Source organism: Sinocyclocheilus rhinocerous, unplaced genomic scaffold, assembly GCF_001515625.1.
Source record: "Sinocyclocheilus rhinocerous isolate Xijiao unplaced genomic scaffold, SAMN03320098_v1.1 scaffold200, whole genome shotgun sequence".
Lineage (NCBI taxonomy): Eukaryota > Metazoa > Chordata > Actinopteri > Cypriniformes > Cyprinidae > Sinocyclocheilus > Sinocyclocheilus rhinocerous.
The window spans coordinates 1,651,736-1,671,991 of NW_015641014.1; the positions used below are offsets into that span (position 1 = coordinate 1,651,736).

The 20,256-nt window shown below is 38.9% G+C and overlaps 1 protein-coding gene across 4 annotated transcripts in view; it reads right to left on the reverse strand.

Annotated features, from left to right (window-relative positions):
* Positions 1–173: 173 nt before the first annotated feature.
* LOC107753584 (serine/threonine-protein kinase WNK1-like) overlaps positions 174–20,256 on the reverse strand; it is a 25,349-nt gene continuing 5,266 nt past the window's right edge. The window contains exons 3-25 of one of the 4 annotated variants that reach the window (XM_016569771.1): positions 15,467–15,639; positions 15,166–15,386; positions 13,580–13,737; positions 13,155–13,243; positions 11,120–11,339; positions 10,610–10,883; positions 10,376–10,509; positions 10,170–10,262; positions 9,937–10,050; positions 9,696–9,779; positions 8,335–8,414; positions 8,096–8,246; positions 7,864–7,980; positions 7,519–7,632; positions 7,380–7,434; positions 7,153–7,293; positions 5,970–6,688; positions 4,922–5,023; positions 4,379–4,818; positions 4,106–4,299; positions 3,929–4,021; positions 3,680–3,831; positions 174–1,883 (exon numbers count right to left, since the gene is read on the reverse strand). In XM_016569771.1, the coding sequence (XP_016425257.1) occupies positions 1,599–1,883; positions 3,680–3,831; positions 3,929–4,021; positions 4,106–4,299; positions 4,379–4,818; positions 4,922–5,023; positions 5,970–6,688; positions 7,153–7,293; positions 7,380–7,434; positions 7,519–7,632; positions 7,864–7,980; positions 8,096–8,246; positions 8,335–8,414; positions 9,696–9,779; positions 9,937–10,050; positions 10,170–10,262; positions 10,376–10,509; positions 10,610–10,883; positions 11,120–11,339; positions 13,155–13,243; positions 13,580–13,737; positions 15,166–15,386; positions 15,467–15,639 (4,203 nt within the window). In that variant the 3' untranslated portion in view covers positions 174–1,598. Of the gene's footprint in view, positions 1,884–3,679; positions 3,832–3,928; positions 4,022–4,105; positions 4,300–4,378; positions 4,819–4,921; positions 5,024–5,969; positions 6,689–7,152; positions 7,294–7,379; positions 7,435–7,518; positions 7,633–7,863; positions 7,981–8,095; positions 8,247–8,334; positions 8,415–9,695; positions 9,780–9,936; positions 10,051–10,169; positions 10,263–10,375; positions 10,510–10,606; positions 10,884–11,119; positions 11,340–13,154; positions 13,244–13,579; positions 13,738–15,165; positions 15,387–15,466; positions 15,640–20,256 lie in introns of all 4 variants that reach the window. The other 3 variants (XM_016569772.1, XM_016569770.1, XM_016569773.1) reach the window with 3 other exon arrangements.

Consider the following 20,256-nt stretch of genomic DNA (forward strand, 5'->3'; position numbering starts at 1 on the left):
ACCACATTTTACTATTTTTATTGGTAGCCGACGGCAGGGGATGTGAAAAGCTGCGGGTAAAATTCTGGAAAACACTTTGTAAGAAAAAGCACAATGTAGTGGGAGGAGGAAAAGACCAAAATGTTTTATTAAGCATTTGAATATATATATATATATATACATTTTTTTTTTTTACACAAAACCATAGATAATCAACAAAAGGACCCTGGATGGAAGCTTTTTGAAAGAAAACATCAGCAGCAATTTTTGACCCCACAAATTTAATGCTGTTTTTTTATGGGAACATGTGAGTTGTGGATTGTGAAACCATGCAGTTTTCAGAATTTCAGTTATGTGACGGGATCGTGTGACTGTGATTAGTGGTATTTCAACGGTTTTAACGGTCTAAATGCGGTTTTGGTCAATTACAAAGGATTCAAATCTGTGCACTCAAGTATCAAAAGTAACAAATAAACCCTCCCTGGTTGGTTAAACCTTTAAACGCTGTGTTTTCTGCATTGCAGTAACATTTACCTTCTCTAGAGAAGTCAAGCGGATCATTTTAGAGGTGACGGGACGCCACTTCCGCAAACGATTGGCACTCAATTTGTGGTATAGAAAAAATGGTTTGGGGGAGTGATTTAACAAACTGGTAATGAGGTGCTGTAGTTTAATACTGTACTTCTATGTTGCTGCAGTCAAATGCACCATATTAAATCTTTTCACCACAAAGATCAAGTATTTCATTTACTACAGCAAGGGCTTTGATGGTTGTGTGACATTTTAAAGATGGGGAAGACATAATCCTGTGGTTTAAGGCTAGCTTAATTCAAATTGAAAGCAACATGTGATTGGACGAAGAAATGTGCTTTCATACAGGATGCTCACTCTCATCCAAATTAAGCTTTCTATCCACTTACATACAAGGGGTTGGACAGGGAGTAGTGGTGAATGTCTATATAAGATACACTGTATTATTGTAAGCTCATCATAAATGATATTAAAAAAAAAGCCACGAATTAACAATGCTATGAAATACATACAAGTACGAAGAGCTATAAAACCCTGCTTAAATCTCCCTCAACTGCACATTCTCTTCCTTTCATTTCAAAGCCCAACTTAAGCAAATTAGGACAGAAGTCCCCCAATACTTGTCTCTAAAATGTCGTTACTCCTAACATTCCTTCCTTCCTACCTTCTTTATCCGTCTTCCAACAATCTAGACTCGTATGTAGGATACACTCGTTCAGGCTTGTGTTGGTGGTGGTCTTCTCTTTCCATTCATCCACTAACTCTTCTGTAGGTAAACTGCAACACCATCCCTGTATTTCACTGCCTGACTTTATTACAATAAGGACGGTATCCGTACTATAAGGCTATATATCTTATGTTTAAGACGACTTAAACCAGTTTAACCCTTCCTGCGCCTCTTTATCAAATGTACACATTCATCTCAGTCTTTAAATAGCAGATTCGAATAACCCGAGTCACATTATATGGACCTGAAAGTCTTTCCAATGTAAACTGTCGGATAAAACACGTCCATGTAAAGGACTAGGTCCGATAATCTCAACCCCACGAGGCACAGCTTTTCCCTTCCTTGAACCAACCCTGCTGTTTCAGCTCGCCTGAGTGGTGCGTAGATTGGTTGACCCGCAGCTGTTTCCAGACTGGTGAGCTCCTGAGGGTATGAGGAAGCCCTGCTGTAGTCCTGCGGGGGGAGCGGTGGATGACAGCGGGCTTGTCTGAGCCCACTGGGGCATGCTATAGGTGGGGCAGGTGTAGCCTAACTGCTGATTGGGCACACACAGTGAACCCTTCCGCCCGGCTGTAGGGTTGATGGTGGCTGGCATGTGGCCACCCATGGAACAAAGCTGACCTGGTGCAGAGTATTTACGTGGCATCTGAGGAAGAAGACAGTTGGCTTTGATTAGTACTTATATAAATAAATCTTGATTCGTCAATATAATGTTACAGCCATGCTGAATAACACTATAATGTACTGAGCTACTTTGTATATCACTGTGCAGGCCCACTGTTAAAGGTGCAATGAAACAGAAATAGCGACAGATCTTTTTTTCTGTACTGTCACCCATCTGATTGCATTATAGAAAAAGAAAAATAGTATAGGGCAGAGACTTGGTTTAATTCATTGCACTTAAAAATGAATGCAAGCTTGAAGTCGATAGTGGAGGGGCAGGGTTTAAACAAATTGAATGATTGTAGAAGGCTGGCACAGGTCACCAGATTGAGTTTTTAAGTAATACTGATTTCATTTTTTTTGTTAAAACATTTGCATTCATGAATCATTCACAATACAAATTATAACAAGCATTTACAAAAATGACAGAATTCTCATTTCATGCCAGCTTTAACATTGGTGGATTTATGTCAAAGACTAAAGCTCTGTACCAAAACCTGCCGAGGTCTGACTCCCAGATGATTTCAATAAAGTGTGACATTAGCATATTGCTAAGCTAACAGCAAGATACTCTAATAAGCATAACAATGTCCAACACACTCAAAAATTGGGGTAAAATAAGTTTTTGAAACTACATTAGCCGGGTTTCCATCCAAAGTTGCGAATTTAATTGTTTAATGTCGCATTAAATATTTGCGAATAAGCACCGTTTCCATCTGAAAAGTCAAAGAAAACAAAATCGTCACTTCTTGATAAACTGGCCCTAAATATCACAAAGAAAAGTGGGAGAAGCCACTGAATATAATAATTTTTATATATATATATAATAAATGACTTGCGTCTCAGAGCAAGCAGACGAAACAATGAATGCAGGCATTGTTTCCGTGGATGCCTGCTGTTTGGAAACGCAGTCGTGTAACGGTTCTGGGAGGCAATAATACAGAAATACTTTGACGACAGACTTTGCTCGGGCATTTCAGAATGACCATAACAACATTTCAGATGCTGTGCAACAAGATCGGTCCACTGGTTAGTCAGGTTATGCCATCCCATTGCGCAAAGTCACATGACTTTTTTTTAATGCACATGGAGGAATTTATTCGGCAAATGCTTTTCCATCTCCCATTATTCGCATTAACCCTTTATCGCACAAGACAAAAACCACCTCAAGCAAGTGTAAAAACTGTTTTGCAAATTAAAGTTTTTTTTTTTCTTTTATTGAAATTTGGCATTTCCATCACTTGTTTCTGATGCAATACTTCAAAATGCGCATTAAAACAGGGTGATGGAAACAGCTACTGTCTGCAATCTTAGATGTTTTTTTTTTAATGTATAACAATACTTCAAAATGCACATTAAAACAGGGTGATGGAAACAGCTACTGTCTGCAATCTTAGATGTTTTTTTTTTAATGTATTATAGTCTAACAATACCTCAAAATGCACATTAAAACAGGGTGATGGAAACAGCTACTGTCTGCAATATTAGATGTTTTTTTTTAATGTATTATAGTCTAAAATATATATTTTATTTGAAAACAAAATTGAATTATATTATAAATTATAAAAAAAAAAAAAAAAAAGTAAAATAAACATTCTATTCCAAAACCACTTGACCATGTTACATTTCTAAGCAGAAAGATGGCATGCATTTTTTTATTGTTTTTTAAAAGGCAATTACAGCCTTACTATCTCGCATCCTTTGATAATCTACATCTAAATGAAAATTAAGTGTAGTTTTTCTGGCATAGTAAGAGTTCTTTTTGGAGCCTTTCTTGACCTGTGGCATCTTGTTCTTGGCATCCCTGGCCCAGTTATCAACCAGCTGATGGAGGTCAGCTGTGAATGTGCCCTTGTGTGGCAGATTAGCAGCAGGTGCTTGGTCCTGGTCATGGCTCTGTCCGTTCTCTTCTCTCACTGGACTTGTGGTACCTGTATGCCACAATTAATATTCACCGATTAGAAAAACTTGAGCATTTTGAGAAAACAAAGAAAACTAATTCTCTAAATAAAATGGTGAAAGTCCTACCTTGCACATGAACGTTTAAGCCTGGTATGGTTTCAGTCTTTCCAGTGGCTGACTGATTGACTGAACTTCCACTCTGTACAGCTTGTTTGTTCCCTAGACAAAACCAAACTACATTTATCATGCCAATTTTTCACAAGCTCATGTTACAGTTGGATGTAAATCACTAAGCCCTGATACCTTGTTGAAAAGAACCAGTACCACTACCACTTCTTGACCTGGTCCCCTTGCCCTTAGTGGGTCTCCTTCTGCCTGCTGCAATGGCCACGGTTGGAGGGATCACCACAGAGGGCGGCATTTTGCCCAGACGTGTATAGAGTTCCTCGATTTCCTCCTTCTGTTTGTTCTGTAATACCTGGATCTCACCCATATGTCTGCAAAAAAAATTAAAGTTCAATTGGTGATCACAAGATACACAGTTATCAGTAATGAGCTCACAGAAAACACAAGTACCTCTCCCTGAGCTTGTTCATCTCTCGTTTAAAGCCCTCATCTTCTGGTTCCGAGTCGTTGTCACTGCTGAGGTAGTGATTCGTGATGGACACGCTGGAAGGGGTCATTTTAGACTCTTTAGCGGAGTCTGGTCCCTCAGCAGAGCTTATGGAGGAGCTCTTTCCTTCTGCTGGAGTCACTGAGTAGTGGCCCACTTTGATGTCAGTGCTAGATGTCACCTGAAAGCGGCCGACTGTAGTGGTAGATGGGACGGGTTCAGGGCTGACCCTGGGAGGGATCTGAGATTTATGAACAGTGTTTTCAGGGCTAGAGAGAGATGATGGTGATGATGAGGAAGAGGATGATGATGATGTTGTTGAAGATGGGGTGATGGAGGAAGATGAGACTATGACTGCTGGATCTTGAGCAGTGCCTGGGTCTTGATCACTGGCCACAGAAACCTGAAATGGAGAACGAGGATGTACATGATCTTGCTGTACAAATCTAAATGCCTAGTGCATAAAATCCGATGCCTAGTGCACACTGAGAAGTATATTAAGCCACCTGAAATCGGCCAAGTTTGAAAGCTTTCTTGGGTGGTGATGTTGCTGGCTCTTTCTCCTCAGCGATGGTCTGTCCATCTGGTTGAGTTACAGATACAGAGGTCTGTAAAAGAAAATGTGTGTATAAATATAAATGAGTGTAAAATACTATGTACCATTTTAAAAGGTCAATGACAAATAAAGACTGTCTACAGTAAAGAAAAGGAATTAAAAATCTAGTTAAAAATACATGCGCTAAGATTTTAAAAATGTATTCTTTGTATTCAAAATGGTTTCATTCGTTTTTGAAACACTTTCATATCATTTTTAAGAGATGTTTACATTTAATGACACGAAAAATGTCATGTAGTATAACCAGCAAGTAAAAAGTTACAACGTATTTTCCTTGCATTTAGAATACATGCGAATATTTACACATCTTAATCTTTTATTTTCACTACATGACATTCAACCTGTCATAAAAAGGTTAAATTATGTAATATTTTAACACTTGACTTACTGTCTTGAGAGTCTGCAGATATAAATTTTTACCTTGCATGTTGGTTGCACCACGTCTTCTTTTTTTAAATATTCATAAGCAGTTTTGTTTACAACAAAAATTATATATAATTTTTTTTAAATGTTAAAAACATCATAGAAGAGGCGTATTGAAGTCATGTATGAATCAGTGTAATTTTAGTACTATATATACACACTATTATAGTATTTATATTTATAACAGTTTTTTTTTTTTGTATTTTAGTTTTAGTATAGGTTTTAGTAATTTTATTATGTGCTTTTGTCATTTTATTATATTTCAATGTAGCTTTATTTTTAATTTAAAATAAAGCTACATTTCTAATTTTCTTTTAGTATTTTATTTCAGCTTTATTTTTATGAATAGTTTAATATTAAATTCGATTTTTATTATAGTTTAATATAAAAAATAAAATAACAGGTATGAATGCCATTTTGAATAAATGAATTAATTTAGACCAAAGAAAATTGAGCATCATGTCATCCAAATACCAACATAGACACTAAATCAGCAAGTTAGTAACTTCCCCCACCTGTGGCCTTTGTGGGGACGGATCTGCAGATGGTGTCTGGGCATAGCTTGTAGGTGTCACAATAGAGGCAAAAGCACCAGGTGCAAAGTTCCCACTGGAACTGAGAGACAAACTGGTAGGCGTCGCACCGGAGACAAAACCAGGAGTGTTAGTGCTGATAGTGTTGGGTGGAGAGGATGTAGACGTCTCTCCAGATCCATCAGGTTGGTTGGAGGAGCTCTGGGAGGAGTCATTGAAAAGGGAACGCAGCTTCTGATCTAAAGCATGAATGTCTTCAATTCCAGGCGGCTTCCCCTGTACATCACTCTCACCATCTCCTGTCGCAGATGGTTGCGTCACAGGGACAGAGGAGGGGCCGACTTGCACCTGTTGGATACCGGCTTGAGCTTGATCCAAGCCATTGCTCTCAGCCACAACATTTTGAGGAGTTTGGGAAGTGGTGGGAATTGACAGCCGACGTGGAGCTGGTGATTCAGTTGGGGCTGGAGAAGGAGACATCCTCCCTGTTCTGGTTTGCTGAGTGGTAGATGGTGTAGGAGTGGTTACTTGAGTGGTGACTGCTGTCAGAGTTGCAGTGGTTGCTGGGACAGTGCTCTGGTATTGAGAAGTCTCTGGGGCATGACCTCCAGGTGTGGGTGGTACTACAGAAATCTGGGCTGAGCCGGGTGCAAAGCTAGCTTGGTCCTGCTGAACACTGCTGGCTGGTGTGGGATCAGATGCTGGAAGTGAGAATACATGGAATCAGTCTTAATATTGGTTGGTTGTATTTAAATTTATTGTCATATCAGCTTCATTGGCTATTACGTGGCAAATACAAATGAAACATTACACAACATATCAAATACTTGATATTAGGGCTGAACGATTAATTGCATTTGCGATAATATCGCGATATGAAATAACGCGATTTTTCAATCGCAGAGGCTGCGATTACACGGTCACGTGACACGCGAGAGTAAAGAGGGGTGTTCGACTTGAAGATCAGATCGGTGTACAATGATTTATAGCTTGTCTTTGTTGAATAATACAGAACATAAAGAGCTTTAAAAAAAATAATTGCATATTAAATCGCAATCGCAATATTGGTAAAAAAAAAATCGCAATTTGATTATTTTCCAAAATCGTTCAGCCCTACTTGATATACACGTTTAAGCACTTTTATTTGAGGATGTGTAAATCAGACCTGGTGTAGAGTCTTCAAATGATGTGTTTGCAGAAGGAGGTCCAAAAAACGGCTCACAAAGTCTTGCTTCAGGCACTGGGCTAACTATGAAGCGCCGGCCTGCTGAATGTACAACCTGTGCTGCTACGCTAGGTGGCACACCTGTTACATGCAAAATATGTCAAATGAGACCAGTTGCAAGACAGGGGCGGATAAAATGTAAGAACATCACCACAAAGTACACTTACCAGGCACACTGGATGTTGAAATTTCAGGTACTTGCTGGCCCAAATTACTGCTTACCTGAAGTAATGGGAAAATTTAATTTGTAGTCTTCAAATCATTTCTCACATTTGTTCTTATGGTCTGAAAAATCATCAAACATACCTGATTTTGGCTATTTTTCTGAGCTTTTCCTTTCTGATCTGCCATCTGAATGACATCTCGAACCTGCTCTATGAAGGATTCCCGCTCGCTCTCCAAGATAAAATCACTTTTGATCTTGAAACGAAGTTACACACACACAAGTTACAATCAAATTTTATGAAATATTTTAAGAAGTTAAACATCCTGGATATTGAGAGCCAAAATGTTAATGCATAAAATGCTAAATGCAAAAAACTAACAAACAAAAAACCAATACATACTTTAATAAATATCATTATAATTTCAAATGAAGAAGTCTCTGGCAATCAATCCACTGAAAAAAGTGAAAGTAAGAGAAAGGTTTACCATAATTTCAGCAATTTCTACAGGATTATCTCCATCCAAATCAAACTTGAATGTGACCATTTTCCTGTTATGGGTTTCCAGCTGACATTCAGCGACTCGGTCCCCAATATTAGAAATCTACAAAAACAAACAGATCAATAACCCCACACTGTTATTATAGTAAACTATACACCAAAATGTAATGTGATGCCATTATTAAAAACAAATCAAATTAGATTTGAGCATAGCTTACATTCAGTACATTGAGCTTGAGCTTGGCCTTGGCCATCTTTTCGTGGCGTGAATGGCTGCGTACAGAGCGGCTCTGGGGTCGTTTCATAGAGTGCCCCTCATGCCTGCCCTCATTCCCATCGCTCAGACCAGAAGCAGCATCGGAGTGACCACTGAGGGCACCAAAAACAACAGTAGTTCAACTTCTCTCTACTGGAATGTCAATGTTAATAAACATGAATTATAAAAAAGATGTTTCACCTTTCTGTGGAGGCTGGAACTAGAGATGTTTGAGGTTGTGACTGCTCTACTGGCTGCGGTTGGGACACGGTCAGTGGTGCCTGTAATAGAGAACTGATTTAGAATTTTAGAATGCCATTGACTCCAAATCACAAGCATTCATAATAGGGCTGTCAAATAAAAATTCAAATATTTATAATTTAAAATAAAAACGTTGCATTCGAATTTTTGGTGTGCATCAGGCAGCCTTAACAGTGGTGCACGAAATGCAATGACGATGTAAGTGTCGTTGCTTTTTAATGTTTTTGTTAGCCTATCCAGTTAGATGCAGCGCTCCTGTGTTGTTCATTCAAAATATTGCAAGAAAAGAGAACATCAATGCGGAGATCTTAATTACGTCAAAACTGAAACAGGGCCGATCACACAGAACGCATATTTTGCGCATTTATCACCGTTGCACTCGCATCTTGCACAAGAGAGCTGCATGTTTAGAAAGCCATGTAAAATTAATGTTAGTTTAACTTTTAAAAAAATGTCTCGAGACATTATGGCTGTTTTCTTTCCATAAATGAAAAAAGTACTGTGTGATTGGCTTTCGTCTCTTTGTATTAAACTATGCATACATGATGCTATTTTGTTTATAATTGTTTAAGCAAACAAACATTATGCAAATTTTCACAGATAGCCATGTTATTTTATTGCTTTACTAAACCATATTTTGCACGATGCCCCCTCTTGTGGCGTTAGGTTTTTTGCCCCTAACTGAAATTATGCCTTTTAAATTTGAATATAGATAATATTGAAGTGAAAATTTCGAATTTAGTTTTTCAGCCATTTTGACAGCCCTAATTCATAACACACAATCACAGGGAGGCATTGTTGTAAACTGATGCAATGTGGATGCAATCTGAAGCTGAAAATTCAGCTTCGCCATTACAGGAACAACACAGGAATTACATTTAAAAAAGAATCAAATATAAAGAGTTATTTTAAATTGTAATAATTATTCTGATTTTACTGTATTTTTAATCAAATAAAATAGACATAAAACAGTCAAAAACATTTTTAAAAATAATACCGACCCCAAATATTCGAACAGTAGAGTACACTAAATTACTGACATTTTCAACATTTACTCAAACTTCACTGAAAACTATGCATCTACCAACACACTTGTCAATTAATATTTTTTTGTTTAGCATTATAAATACATTAAAAAAAATATTATGTAAAAACTATAAAACAAAACTATATTTTTAAATGCACATTATATGTAAAAGCATTATATCAGTCATCTGCACTGTAGATATTATTATCAGCACTAAAAACCCACATTGGCAAACCGCTAATTCACACACCACAGTGTTAGGCACGACTAGTACCTGACGGGCCTGATATAGAAAATAGAGCTGTTCAGCATTTGGAGGTGGTGAGAAAACAGGAGGGCTGACTTGACATGCCCATATCTGACAAGCATGTAAGAGCAGCCAGCATGCAAGAAAAGGATGGATAAGCAAAGAACAGTAGCATTAATGTATGAACTGCCAAGAAGTTGGATGTTGTGCGCAAAGCAAGCACACACAACATTCATTAAGCAACCAGAGGGCACCTTTCATACTGTACCTGTAAGATTTGAGGGCCTGGAGGGGGGGCGCTGCCATCTTGAGGTGGCTGATGGTACTGCAAGGGGACGGTAGGTTGAACGGCAGAGGGCAGAGCGGCCGCCTGACCCATCACCTAAGAGGGGAGTACATGTATACTCTTGTTTATGTTTAACTCTGGTTTATGTTTAACAGACAACAGATATATAGAGCAAGATGTTTCTGTCTTCATGTTATGGATCACATGAAGTGTACCTGGGGTGTGGCCACAGTTCCAGTCTGAGCGGTGGGACCCGGGGTCAAAGTACTTCTCGGCTGCTGCAGAGGGGCCTGGGCTGGGTGCTGGGACTGTTGAGGAGAAGCAATTTAGTGGAGAAAGCAAAGAAACACGTTTTTTTTCTTCAGATTAACATGTCTAGCTCTGAAAACCAGGTCAGGTAACAAAATACAAAGGAAATGACCATGCTTTGTGGATGGGTCATGGGGTGCTGTGGCTGTGGATCAGGCTGCACGGTGCTGAAAGATGTGCCTGGCTGGGCAGGGTGAGTCTCAGGGACAGACGCTGAACCTTGAGGGTCCACAAAACCTACAGTTGTGAGACAATAAGACTTTCAGAGCATTTTCCCATACAAACACATTTGACATTTTTTTGTATCTTATTAGAGCAAAACGACTCATTTTGCAACACTAACTGGAAGCAGAGGCCCCAGGCTGCTGCAGTTGCTGGTCTGCTTCATGTTCTTCAGACTCCATAATGACCGAGGCCAGAGCGGGACCAGGGGGCTTGGCTGTGGTGTCGCTATGCGGTCCAAGGTGCGAGGGGTCATTCTCCTGCACCATCTTCCTCTTTTCTTGTTCCTCTCTCACAAGTTTTCTCTGCTCTCTCTTACGGGAGATCAGGGACACTCTGTCCTTTATGGCCTTTGCAATGGTCTTGTGGTCACCCTCACAAACATAGCCCGAATCGACCTTGAAGAAAAAGATTACTCAGAATTTAACTTCAAAGACAATGACAGGTCAATATTATAAGAAGGCCAGGGGGAATTCTGCAGACTTTCAGGGGTTTTTATGCACTGAAAGACTGCAGAATAACTATATATGGATAATTACATGAAAGGCCAAAAAATGAACCAATTACAGATTCAAACCATCAACCGATTTGAATCTGTAGTTGGGTAACAGAACAGAAATCCAAGTATCTTTACCATTTCTTGGGCAACGTCATCTGGGACGTCTTTATGCAAGTCAAAGGAAAATTCAATGGCTTCATTCTCTTTGTATTTCCCTTTAAGTTTTTTTACATCCTCAATGCGCAGCAACAACTTTATGGACACTAGCTCTCCATCATCCTCCTCAGCCAGCTCTACACGAACCCCAGTTTCCTCCTGGAAAAACGCATGACTTAGGAGGTCCTTGATGCAATACCTAAAAAAAAAGAAAAAATTTAATTTAAGACCTGTTCCAATAATTAATAAGAACATATCAATATATTGATTAAAGACAAGAAATAAACAGAATATTGTGCCCATCTTGTGAATCTATGTACTGAATGTGTTAAATATAATAAATAAGTATTTCCTAACTGTGATGGGGCAACCCAAAGAGAAGCCACAAGAGAAGTCAAACAGCTTATTGTGAAATGACAACAGGGTAGACAGCTTATTGTGTAATAAAAATACCAATAATAAGCAGATATACAATTGTATGTCTAAAGCAGGACTTTCAATTATAAACAAGCACGAAATACACCAGGTCTTGTATTTTGAAATGTCTAAGCTTTACTACTTCCAGCAGGTCATTAAATATGAAAATATAACGTGCACTCTTATATCATCTAGAACATTATAATATAAACACCATAAAGTAAACACTGTCATTATCCATTAACAGTCAACTGTTCAGAATAAATGTGCTGTACTCTTTGATGGCGAACTGCTCTGAAACTGCAAGCAATGCACAAAAGTGCTGTGTTTTTACTCTGAAACGTGAAGTACTACTCATAGCTTTTTGAAGTTTAATAATCACATTAGGCTTTTTATTGCAACATGTTTTTTTCATTCCCAAATTTTAAAAACTCGTACAATGACACCGTGTCCTAACTACACATGCCGCGACAAAGGCTATTTTTTCCATGTTAATCTGAGTTTTTGTCCTAACTAGCCGCGACGGCGACACGCGAAATTTCTATTTTAGAAACTGTTTCCATTTCCGTCACGTCGCAGCTGGAACAACAACATACAAAATATATGACAGTGATAATCTCAGGTACTGATTGTGTGCTTTATTCAAAGTTAAATGTGTCTAATGCGAGTTTGAATGTCATATTGGGTGGCATTTATAGCCATACTGAAAGCAACAACAGATAGTTTACCTTAGATCTTGAAAATAAAAGCAAAGATGTACGTTAAAACTGTGAACTCACTGCGAACCAACAAGCGTATTCCATAACAAAGATGGTATCAGACAGTATGTACATTTAATGATGTTAAAAAGGTTTAATATTTATGAATTAGACCATAAACTTATTTCGTTGTGATTGCAGAGTTCTTCCAGAGAGAGCCCGCCCACACACGCTTCTGATTGGCTGTGATATTTGATTGATTCTGTCACATCGCGGTGTCGTGTCAAGTGTGGACACCCAAATGGCTTGTTGCTGGAATCTTGTCACGTCGCGTGTAGTTAGGACATGGTGTGAGTCTGTTTTACTGGTTTACATACAAACTGATAATATGGCAATGTTTTGAAAAATCAGTTTATTCCTCAGTAGTGACATCAAAACATAATCATTTGTTTATCTGACTCGGGAGTATTTCATGTTAAATGTTAAATAAAGCATCCAAAATGTCAGTGGGAACTTGTTCAAACTCATTCTCCTCTCATTCTGATGTAACCACATAACCACATGTATTGCTGGCTTAAGCCAGGTTAAGAACGTGCATGTAAAAGACATTGCAGATATTTTATGACCTTACATGTGATAAAACTGGATTAAAGACATTTTTCAATAATTGTGTGGTAATAACATAGATCTCAAAATCAGACACTGGTTTTCATATGACACATATGAAAATGAGGATTGAAGTACAGCCTGTTCAATATTATACTGTGATGTAACTAATGAAACACTAAAAATACCTTACCATAAATTTCCAGTGGACAAGAAAGAAAAACAGGTTGTGAAAACTAGACCTTATGACAATACGACAACTGAACTCTCATGCTTGGTAAATGTCAGCCCACCTCTCGTCTTTATTCTGACGTATGCAACCCTCAATGATCTCCTTCACTTCAGGAATAGCCACTTTGTCAAAACTGCCAGGCTTCACCCCCTGTAAACACAGCACAGGAAACAATCAAATCACTGGCGTAGAAAGCAGAGATGGCTTTAACTTGGGGCTGGATTTTCTCAAAAATACTACATTTTGAATTAAGTCTAAATCTGTCTGATACCATTAGGTTACATCATGTCAGTACTGGTTTTGTGAGAGGCTTCAGCATTTACTGGTAGAGGTAAAAAACCAACTTACCACTGTGTGAGAAAAAAGCAGAAAGGAAACACCCCCACAGAGGGCAAAAAAGGGGTAAAAAGACTAAAATAGTGCAGCAAACAAAGGGAGGATGAGTGTGCGGGGACACTCTCCTCCGCCGGTGAAGTGTGGACTTACGCTGGTGACTCTGCGATAGATCTGAGCTGCATTTTGACACTCGGAGTACGGATACTCAGAAGTAGCCATCTCCAGCATACACATCCCAAAGGCATACACATCCACCGATTCGTCATACTTCTCCTCATACATCTCAGGCGCCATGAACTCAGGGGTACCTTAAATTAAAAGAATGGTTCAGAACTCTCTCAGTACCCTATTACACCCTCTCAGTGAAGAGGTGAGAAGAAGATGATGCTGTCGCTGAAGACTGCTCGGGCACAACCTGCGAGAAAAGAGAGAGGTAGAGGGAAGAAGAGCAAAAAGGGGATAGAAAGTAAAAAAAAAAAAAAAAAGAGGAAGGGGAAACTGCACTCAGTTAGACTGCAATGATAATAAGCCCAAGTTTCTCCGTGTAAGACCTTCAAGGGCAGGACTGTGTATGAGAAAAACCAAACTAGTGCACAGCACTCACTCAAAGGCCTGGACTGACCACGTGATTTTAAACAATACAGAATAAATTTAAGAAATCAACATATTTGTTGTTGTTAGCCCAAACAGCAAGTTTAAAACAAGTCCGTGGTCAGAGGGCCCGATGCTTTACCACAAGACCAAACCGAAACACTAGCTATGGAAAACAAACCTTTCAAAAAGTCCTACCTTTGGGTTAACCTGTGAAGAGAAAAGGTTGAGCAATTCAAACATTTTACACTCCATAGCTTACTGAAAAGTGATGTTCTGTGCACCAGGAGAACTAGTAACCAAGTTACCCATTGACAAAGGTCTCACACAGACAAACTTCCCATATTGATAATGATTCAGACTGATATGTGTCACATAATACTGGTGGACTTACCAGGCTCATTTCTGCGTACTTACTGTCTGTACTGCAGTACACTAAATAATCCTTAAAGTAGAATAAGGGGAGACCTGAAATTAGAGCCTAAGGCTTCCAAAACAAAACAAAAAAAAACACAAAGATCTTAAAGCTAAAAGTATGAGGGAGATGAGCAGAGAGTTTAAGGCTTTGAGCTCCAGACACTGACACACTGAAAGAAAACAAGCATTTCCTTGTGGGGGGAAAAATGAACAGATTCATTAGCATCATCATCATTAAATCATGGTTGACTGAAGAAACAGACCACAAATTTCCGAACCAGAGCAAAAGATCACTCACGGTACCTGCCAGCCCAGGGCTCAGCTCTAGCTCTAGTGTTATCCCAAGATCAGATCAGGTTTCCCTGCAGACGAGTCACAAAATACCTACAACCGCTCCACAACTACTTACTCTGTCTGTAGGTACCTGAAATTGTGGCAGAAGAAAAGACAAAAACTATGTTTGAACTAAAGGAGGGTGTCAAGAGACATCTTCCATAAAGCGGGAGCCCTGGTTTGCTGCGGTTCGAGCGCTCAGGGAAACGCTGTGGTCTGCTTTCTCACCACTGTCATTAAAACACGCTTTGAGAAGAAGCAGAAGAAGAAAAGAAACTTGAAAAAGAAACATGGAATGAAGGATTTGCCTTTCCCCCAACCACAAATCTGAGTTGGACAATTCGAATGGATTTCGATTTGGAGGCGATAATGCAGTTGCAAATACTTAGCCGTACCTATGACGCTCTTGGCAAAGGAGGTCCTCTTTAGGGTAGCCAGGCCCAAGTCTCCAATCTTGACAGATCCGGTAGGTCCGGTGATGAAGATGTTGTCACACTTGAGGTCCCGGTGGATGATGGGAGGCGACCTGGTATGAAGGAAGTGCAGCCCCTTCAGAATCTGCCGGCACCAGCTGCGCAGGACTTTGATCTTCATCTCCTTAAACCGTTTTAGATACCTACAAGGGCACAGAAAACAAGTCAATCATAGCAGGTGATAGCTTAAAAAAACCCGACAAGAATAAATAAGAGCACTTACGTCTTGAGTGTCCCAGATGTCATGAGTTCAGTCACCAGGACAATATACTTCCTCCCTTTCAAGGATGACTCCCAGGAGTCGTAGAAGCGTACTATGTTGGGATGCTGAAGACCCTTCAACATTCCGGCTTCCTCTTTAAAACGCTGCCGCTCTGACTTGGACAACTTGCGATCCTGAAAAAGAATTTCATATTTTTGTAAGCATAAAGGTATGGTCACATTAGCAAAATTTCATCAGCAAAGAACCACAGCTCACACAGAAATCACTTTCAAAACAAGCAGCATTCTGTTGGTCAAAGTGGCAAATTTGTGTAAATAACCGATATGAAAGTTGCCTGAGAAAATGTTTCTCTCTTACTTTAAATTCCCAGAGTCCTATTGAAATGACTGGATTTTGGTTGTGAAATTTCACCTATTTTTTAATTTGCCCGGTTTAGAAAACTTCTAAATTTATAAATAAGTGTCAAAGCGGCTGATAAGAGAAGGTACGTTTTTTTCTTCATTACTTAAATAAAAGGAGATGCTACATAAAAACTGCAGTGCTTTAACTCGATTTATAGTCACCTTTCTTACAAAACACCCTCATAACCAACTGCTTTCAGCACCTCTGTGTGCACTCTCTCTTCTTTGATGACAAAAAAAAAAATAAGTGTGCTGAATTTTGGTTTCATCAAGGGGGAAATACTGCTGCTTGCAAAAACCTCATTTGCAATCAAAGTAGATGGTGCAGCACTAATAATATCATCTACAATGAAACTACAAAGTGCTTGGCTCAAACCCAATCCAGCAGTGTGACCGTTTTGCAGTCTGTGTCTGACTACAGTTAAAAAATGCACTCATTTCAACTGGCGATTCTTAGCTGACCTACATTTGGTGCAGTCAGCTGCCATTTTTGGAATGAGAAACATTTAGCCGTGAGTTTGCCTTTGCCAAGCACAGCAGGGATGGCATTCACCCTAAGTTAGGGTTAAAACTTCCATTATTATCGCTCACATGTGTACAATTAACACTATTTACACAATGCCGAAATGGAGTAAAGCCCTGTAGAAAGCAATTTCAGTGCTGAATGATGTGGGTTGGAGGAAGGGGGACTCTGCTTTGCACCCCACCCTACAACAGACAACAGACAGCGGTGCACTCTGTGGCCTATGGGACCAGGCCAGCGAAGCGTGGGAGCATTTCCCCAGAGGAGAGGCGGCCCGCACACTGAACTCCAGTATGAGGATAAAGCTCTTGGCATGAATCCGGCTCACGTGTGAGGGCACATACCAATTCAGACGGGAGATAAGGAATTAGGATTAGTGAGAGGATCTGAAACAGAAATGACCTGGAAATACGTTTAACAATTAATTTAAAATGGACAAATGTAGTTTAGGAGGTTGAGATAGAGTGCAACGGTCTTGGAGCTTATAAGGGGCCGCACAGTTAGTTTGGACATTCATACGCTCATCTATCAGTCAGTAATGTTAATCAATGAACACATGGAGGTCACATGCTTTGTGAATGTTTGTTGTTAGGGTCCGTGCGGCCTAATTTCCTATGTAAAATGACTATAATGTTACATAAAAGGAATTAAAAAATTAAAGCCATAGACTACCGATCAAGAGTTTGGTAAGATTTTTAAAATGTTTTTGAAAGAAGTGTCTTATGCTCATCAATGCTGCCTTTATATGATTTAAAATACAATAATATTGTGAAATATTATTACAATTTCTGTTTTAATATATTTTAAAACGTAATTCATTCCTGTGATGGCAAAGCCAAATTGCTGCTCAAGAAACTTCTTATTCTTTTTATTATCCGTTGAAAATAATTTGTGTTGTGGAAACACATCTTTTAATTTGATAAATATAAAGTTCAAAAGAACAGGATTTATTTGAAATAGTAGAGACTTTTACAGTGTTAGAAAACTTCTGTTCTTTTTGATCAATTTAATGCATTCTTGCTAAATAAAAGAAAAAAAAACCTTACTGATCCCAAACTTCTGAAAGGTACTGTAGATATATTTACTGTAAATGAATGGCTGTACTTAAAGGCACAATATGTAAGATTTTTTTATTAAAATATCCAAAAACCACTAGAACAGTGTTATATTTTGCTGACTTGTGTACTTACATTATCTCAAATGTTTCAAAAGAATGTTTAAATCCAGAGAAATAAATAATTTTAACTAGTGACACGGACCGTGTCCATAGTGTCATTGTGTCGCCTGCCAATGACGTCATAACCCCTCGATTTCCGGTTTTGTTTTGTAGAAAACATGGAAACACCAAAGACGCTTTAATATGTTGTGCGTTTTAATAGACCGGTGACGACCGCACAGAGTAGCATTATAACAGAACTTTCAAATGTATCTACTATGATAAAACAGCGCTGCTTTTTTCCCCCCACATACGCACGACCGGAAGGAGCAGAAGCGGTCGACTGTGGCATAATAAAAGCTCCGCTGCTTTCGAGCCGTGTGTCACGCTCATTCAGCGGCCTCGTTTCGCTTCGACGGCTTTCAGCCTCACCCTGCTTCATTCTACTACGTTAATAAATCATTAGCTCATCCATGAACATGGTTTCTGCCCGAGCCCCGTCGGATTGCATCGGCTGTGGGGATGAAGACGACAACTCCCATGATTCCACACTCAGTCACGGCGTCATCAAACTACGCCTTTGTCTCTTTGTTTATTTTGAATACGCGCCCTCTAGCGGCGAAAATTACATATTGTGCCTTTAAGCGACTGTAACACTTACAGTATTTCCATCCTTCAAGAAGACTATAAACAAAGCTCATGAAGTTCTGATGGGAGCACAAAGCCCGGAAGGGTTAACAGTAATGCAAAACTTTTAGCAGGCAAAAATCTAATACATTTTTTAATAAAATTATTTGAGAAAATAATTAACTTAAATTAAAACATTTAAAATAGTTTAAAAATACACAAGTGTACCCAGTACAAATCGTGTCAACTGGGAAAAGAAATCTTTAAACAGTTTGAGGTTACTGCAGAAGATTACATGGATTTACAGGGGTCCGTTAAAGGGATCAAATGCAGGGCGAAAGGCAAATGCAGGACAACTGGAATGAAACTCAAGCAGTTGCTTGAAAGTCAGTGGTATGCACTCACAACGATGACTCAGTTATCTGGCTAAACCGTATAACCGGAGTATTTAATGTGGTATATCGAGTTGGACGCAGAGGGAACTTCTGTAAAAAAAAAAAAAGAGAAGCATCTGAGATCCATTTTCATTTTCTTTTTAAGGTGACCTACATATTGTTCAAATGTGTTTAGCATGTGAGAAAGCAAAGGAGAGAAATGTGGGAGGGGAATATCCCCGAGTTTAGCATAAGGCGCTGGAGACAGATGGCCTTGTGGGGGAGATACACAGGCCCTTCCCTTTTCTGCAGCAGTGTGAACTTGCAGCTTATAACATACCGTTGTATCACACAAGACAGGCTGGGAGACAGAAATAGAGACAGCGAGACATGAAATGTGAAAAAACTAAGGTAAAGAGAAGATGAAAGCTAGAGAGAACGAGAGAGGCTTTTGTTTCAGCCCAGTGTATGAGCTGGCTACGCCTGAGGGCCATGAGCAGAACTGCAGCTCACGTGGTGCTGCCTCATCATCGCTCTGCAAAAGAAGAGGCAGCAGGAGGTGGAGAGCAGCAGTAGCAGAGTCAAGCCTTGGCAAACCAGCTCATCATACTTCACACAGGAGATTACAATTGCTTTGGTGGTTGAACTTGACCCACTTTTGAAATCGCACCTCTATGTGGCACATTGGTACATAAAAAACTTCTTCTACATGATGAAAACAAAATGAAGGCGGTCTCTGTATGCAAACAGACTTCTTAGAAGTGGGCCACACAACTTATGAGCTGGTGATTTTCCAACAGAGGTGCTGTTGCTATGTAGTTGGCCAGCATCAGCATGCTCTCTGTGCAAGCACACCTCACAGACATTATTACGCATGCTTTTATCATATCATAAACCAATAAAAGTGGAACGAGTGCAAAATGTTTAAAAGCCCATGTTTCTCACAGTACACTAATTATCAAAAATAAAATAATTAAGAGAAAAAAATTTAAATGGCTGAAGACTAGTTCTGTCTCAAAATAAAACAAAGTACTATAAGAAAATAAATTATGTTTAAAATATGAAACAGTCACACTATGAAATATACACTACTACTCAACAGTTTGGGGCCAGCAAGATTTGTTTTGAAATAAATTAATACTTTTATTCAGCAAGGATGCACTAAATTCTAAAGTGACAGACAGGATTTATTTTTCAAATAAATGCTGTTCTTTTGAACTTTCTGTTCATCAAAGAATCCTGAATCAAATGTATGATTGTTTTTACACACACACACACACACACACAAAATAAGCAGCTCAACACTTATAATAATAAAAAAAAGTTTCTTGAGCACCAAATCAGCATATTAGAATGATTTCTGATTGTGTGACACTGAAGACTGGAGTAATAGCTGATGAAAATTTCGCTTTGCATTAGGGATGTAACGATTCACTCAACTCACGATTCGATTCGATTCACGATTTTGATTTCACGATTCGATTCGATTCACGATTATTATAATTTTTTTTAACAAAATTAGATTTAAGACAAATTATAAATTAAATGTGTCCTTTTATTATTGCTTGGACAAAATGCTGCACATTTCTTTGTGAAATTAAAATATAACACTATAATAATATACTAATAAAGCACTTGCATATTATTGCTCTTTTGTTGGTTTTGATTGCTTCTATTGTCCTCATTTGTAAATCGCTTTGGATAAAAGC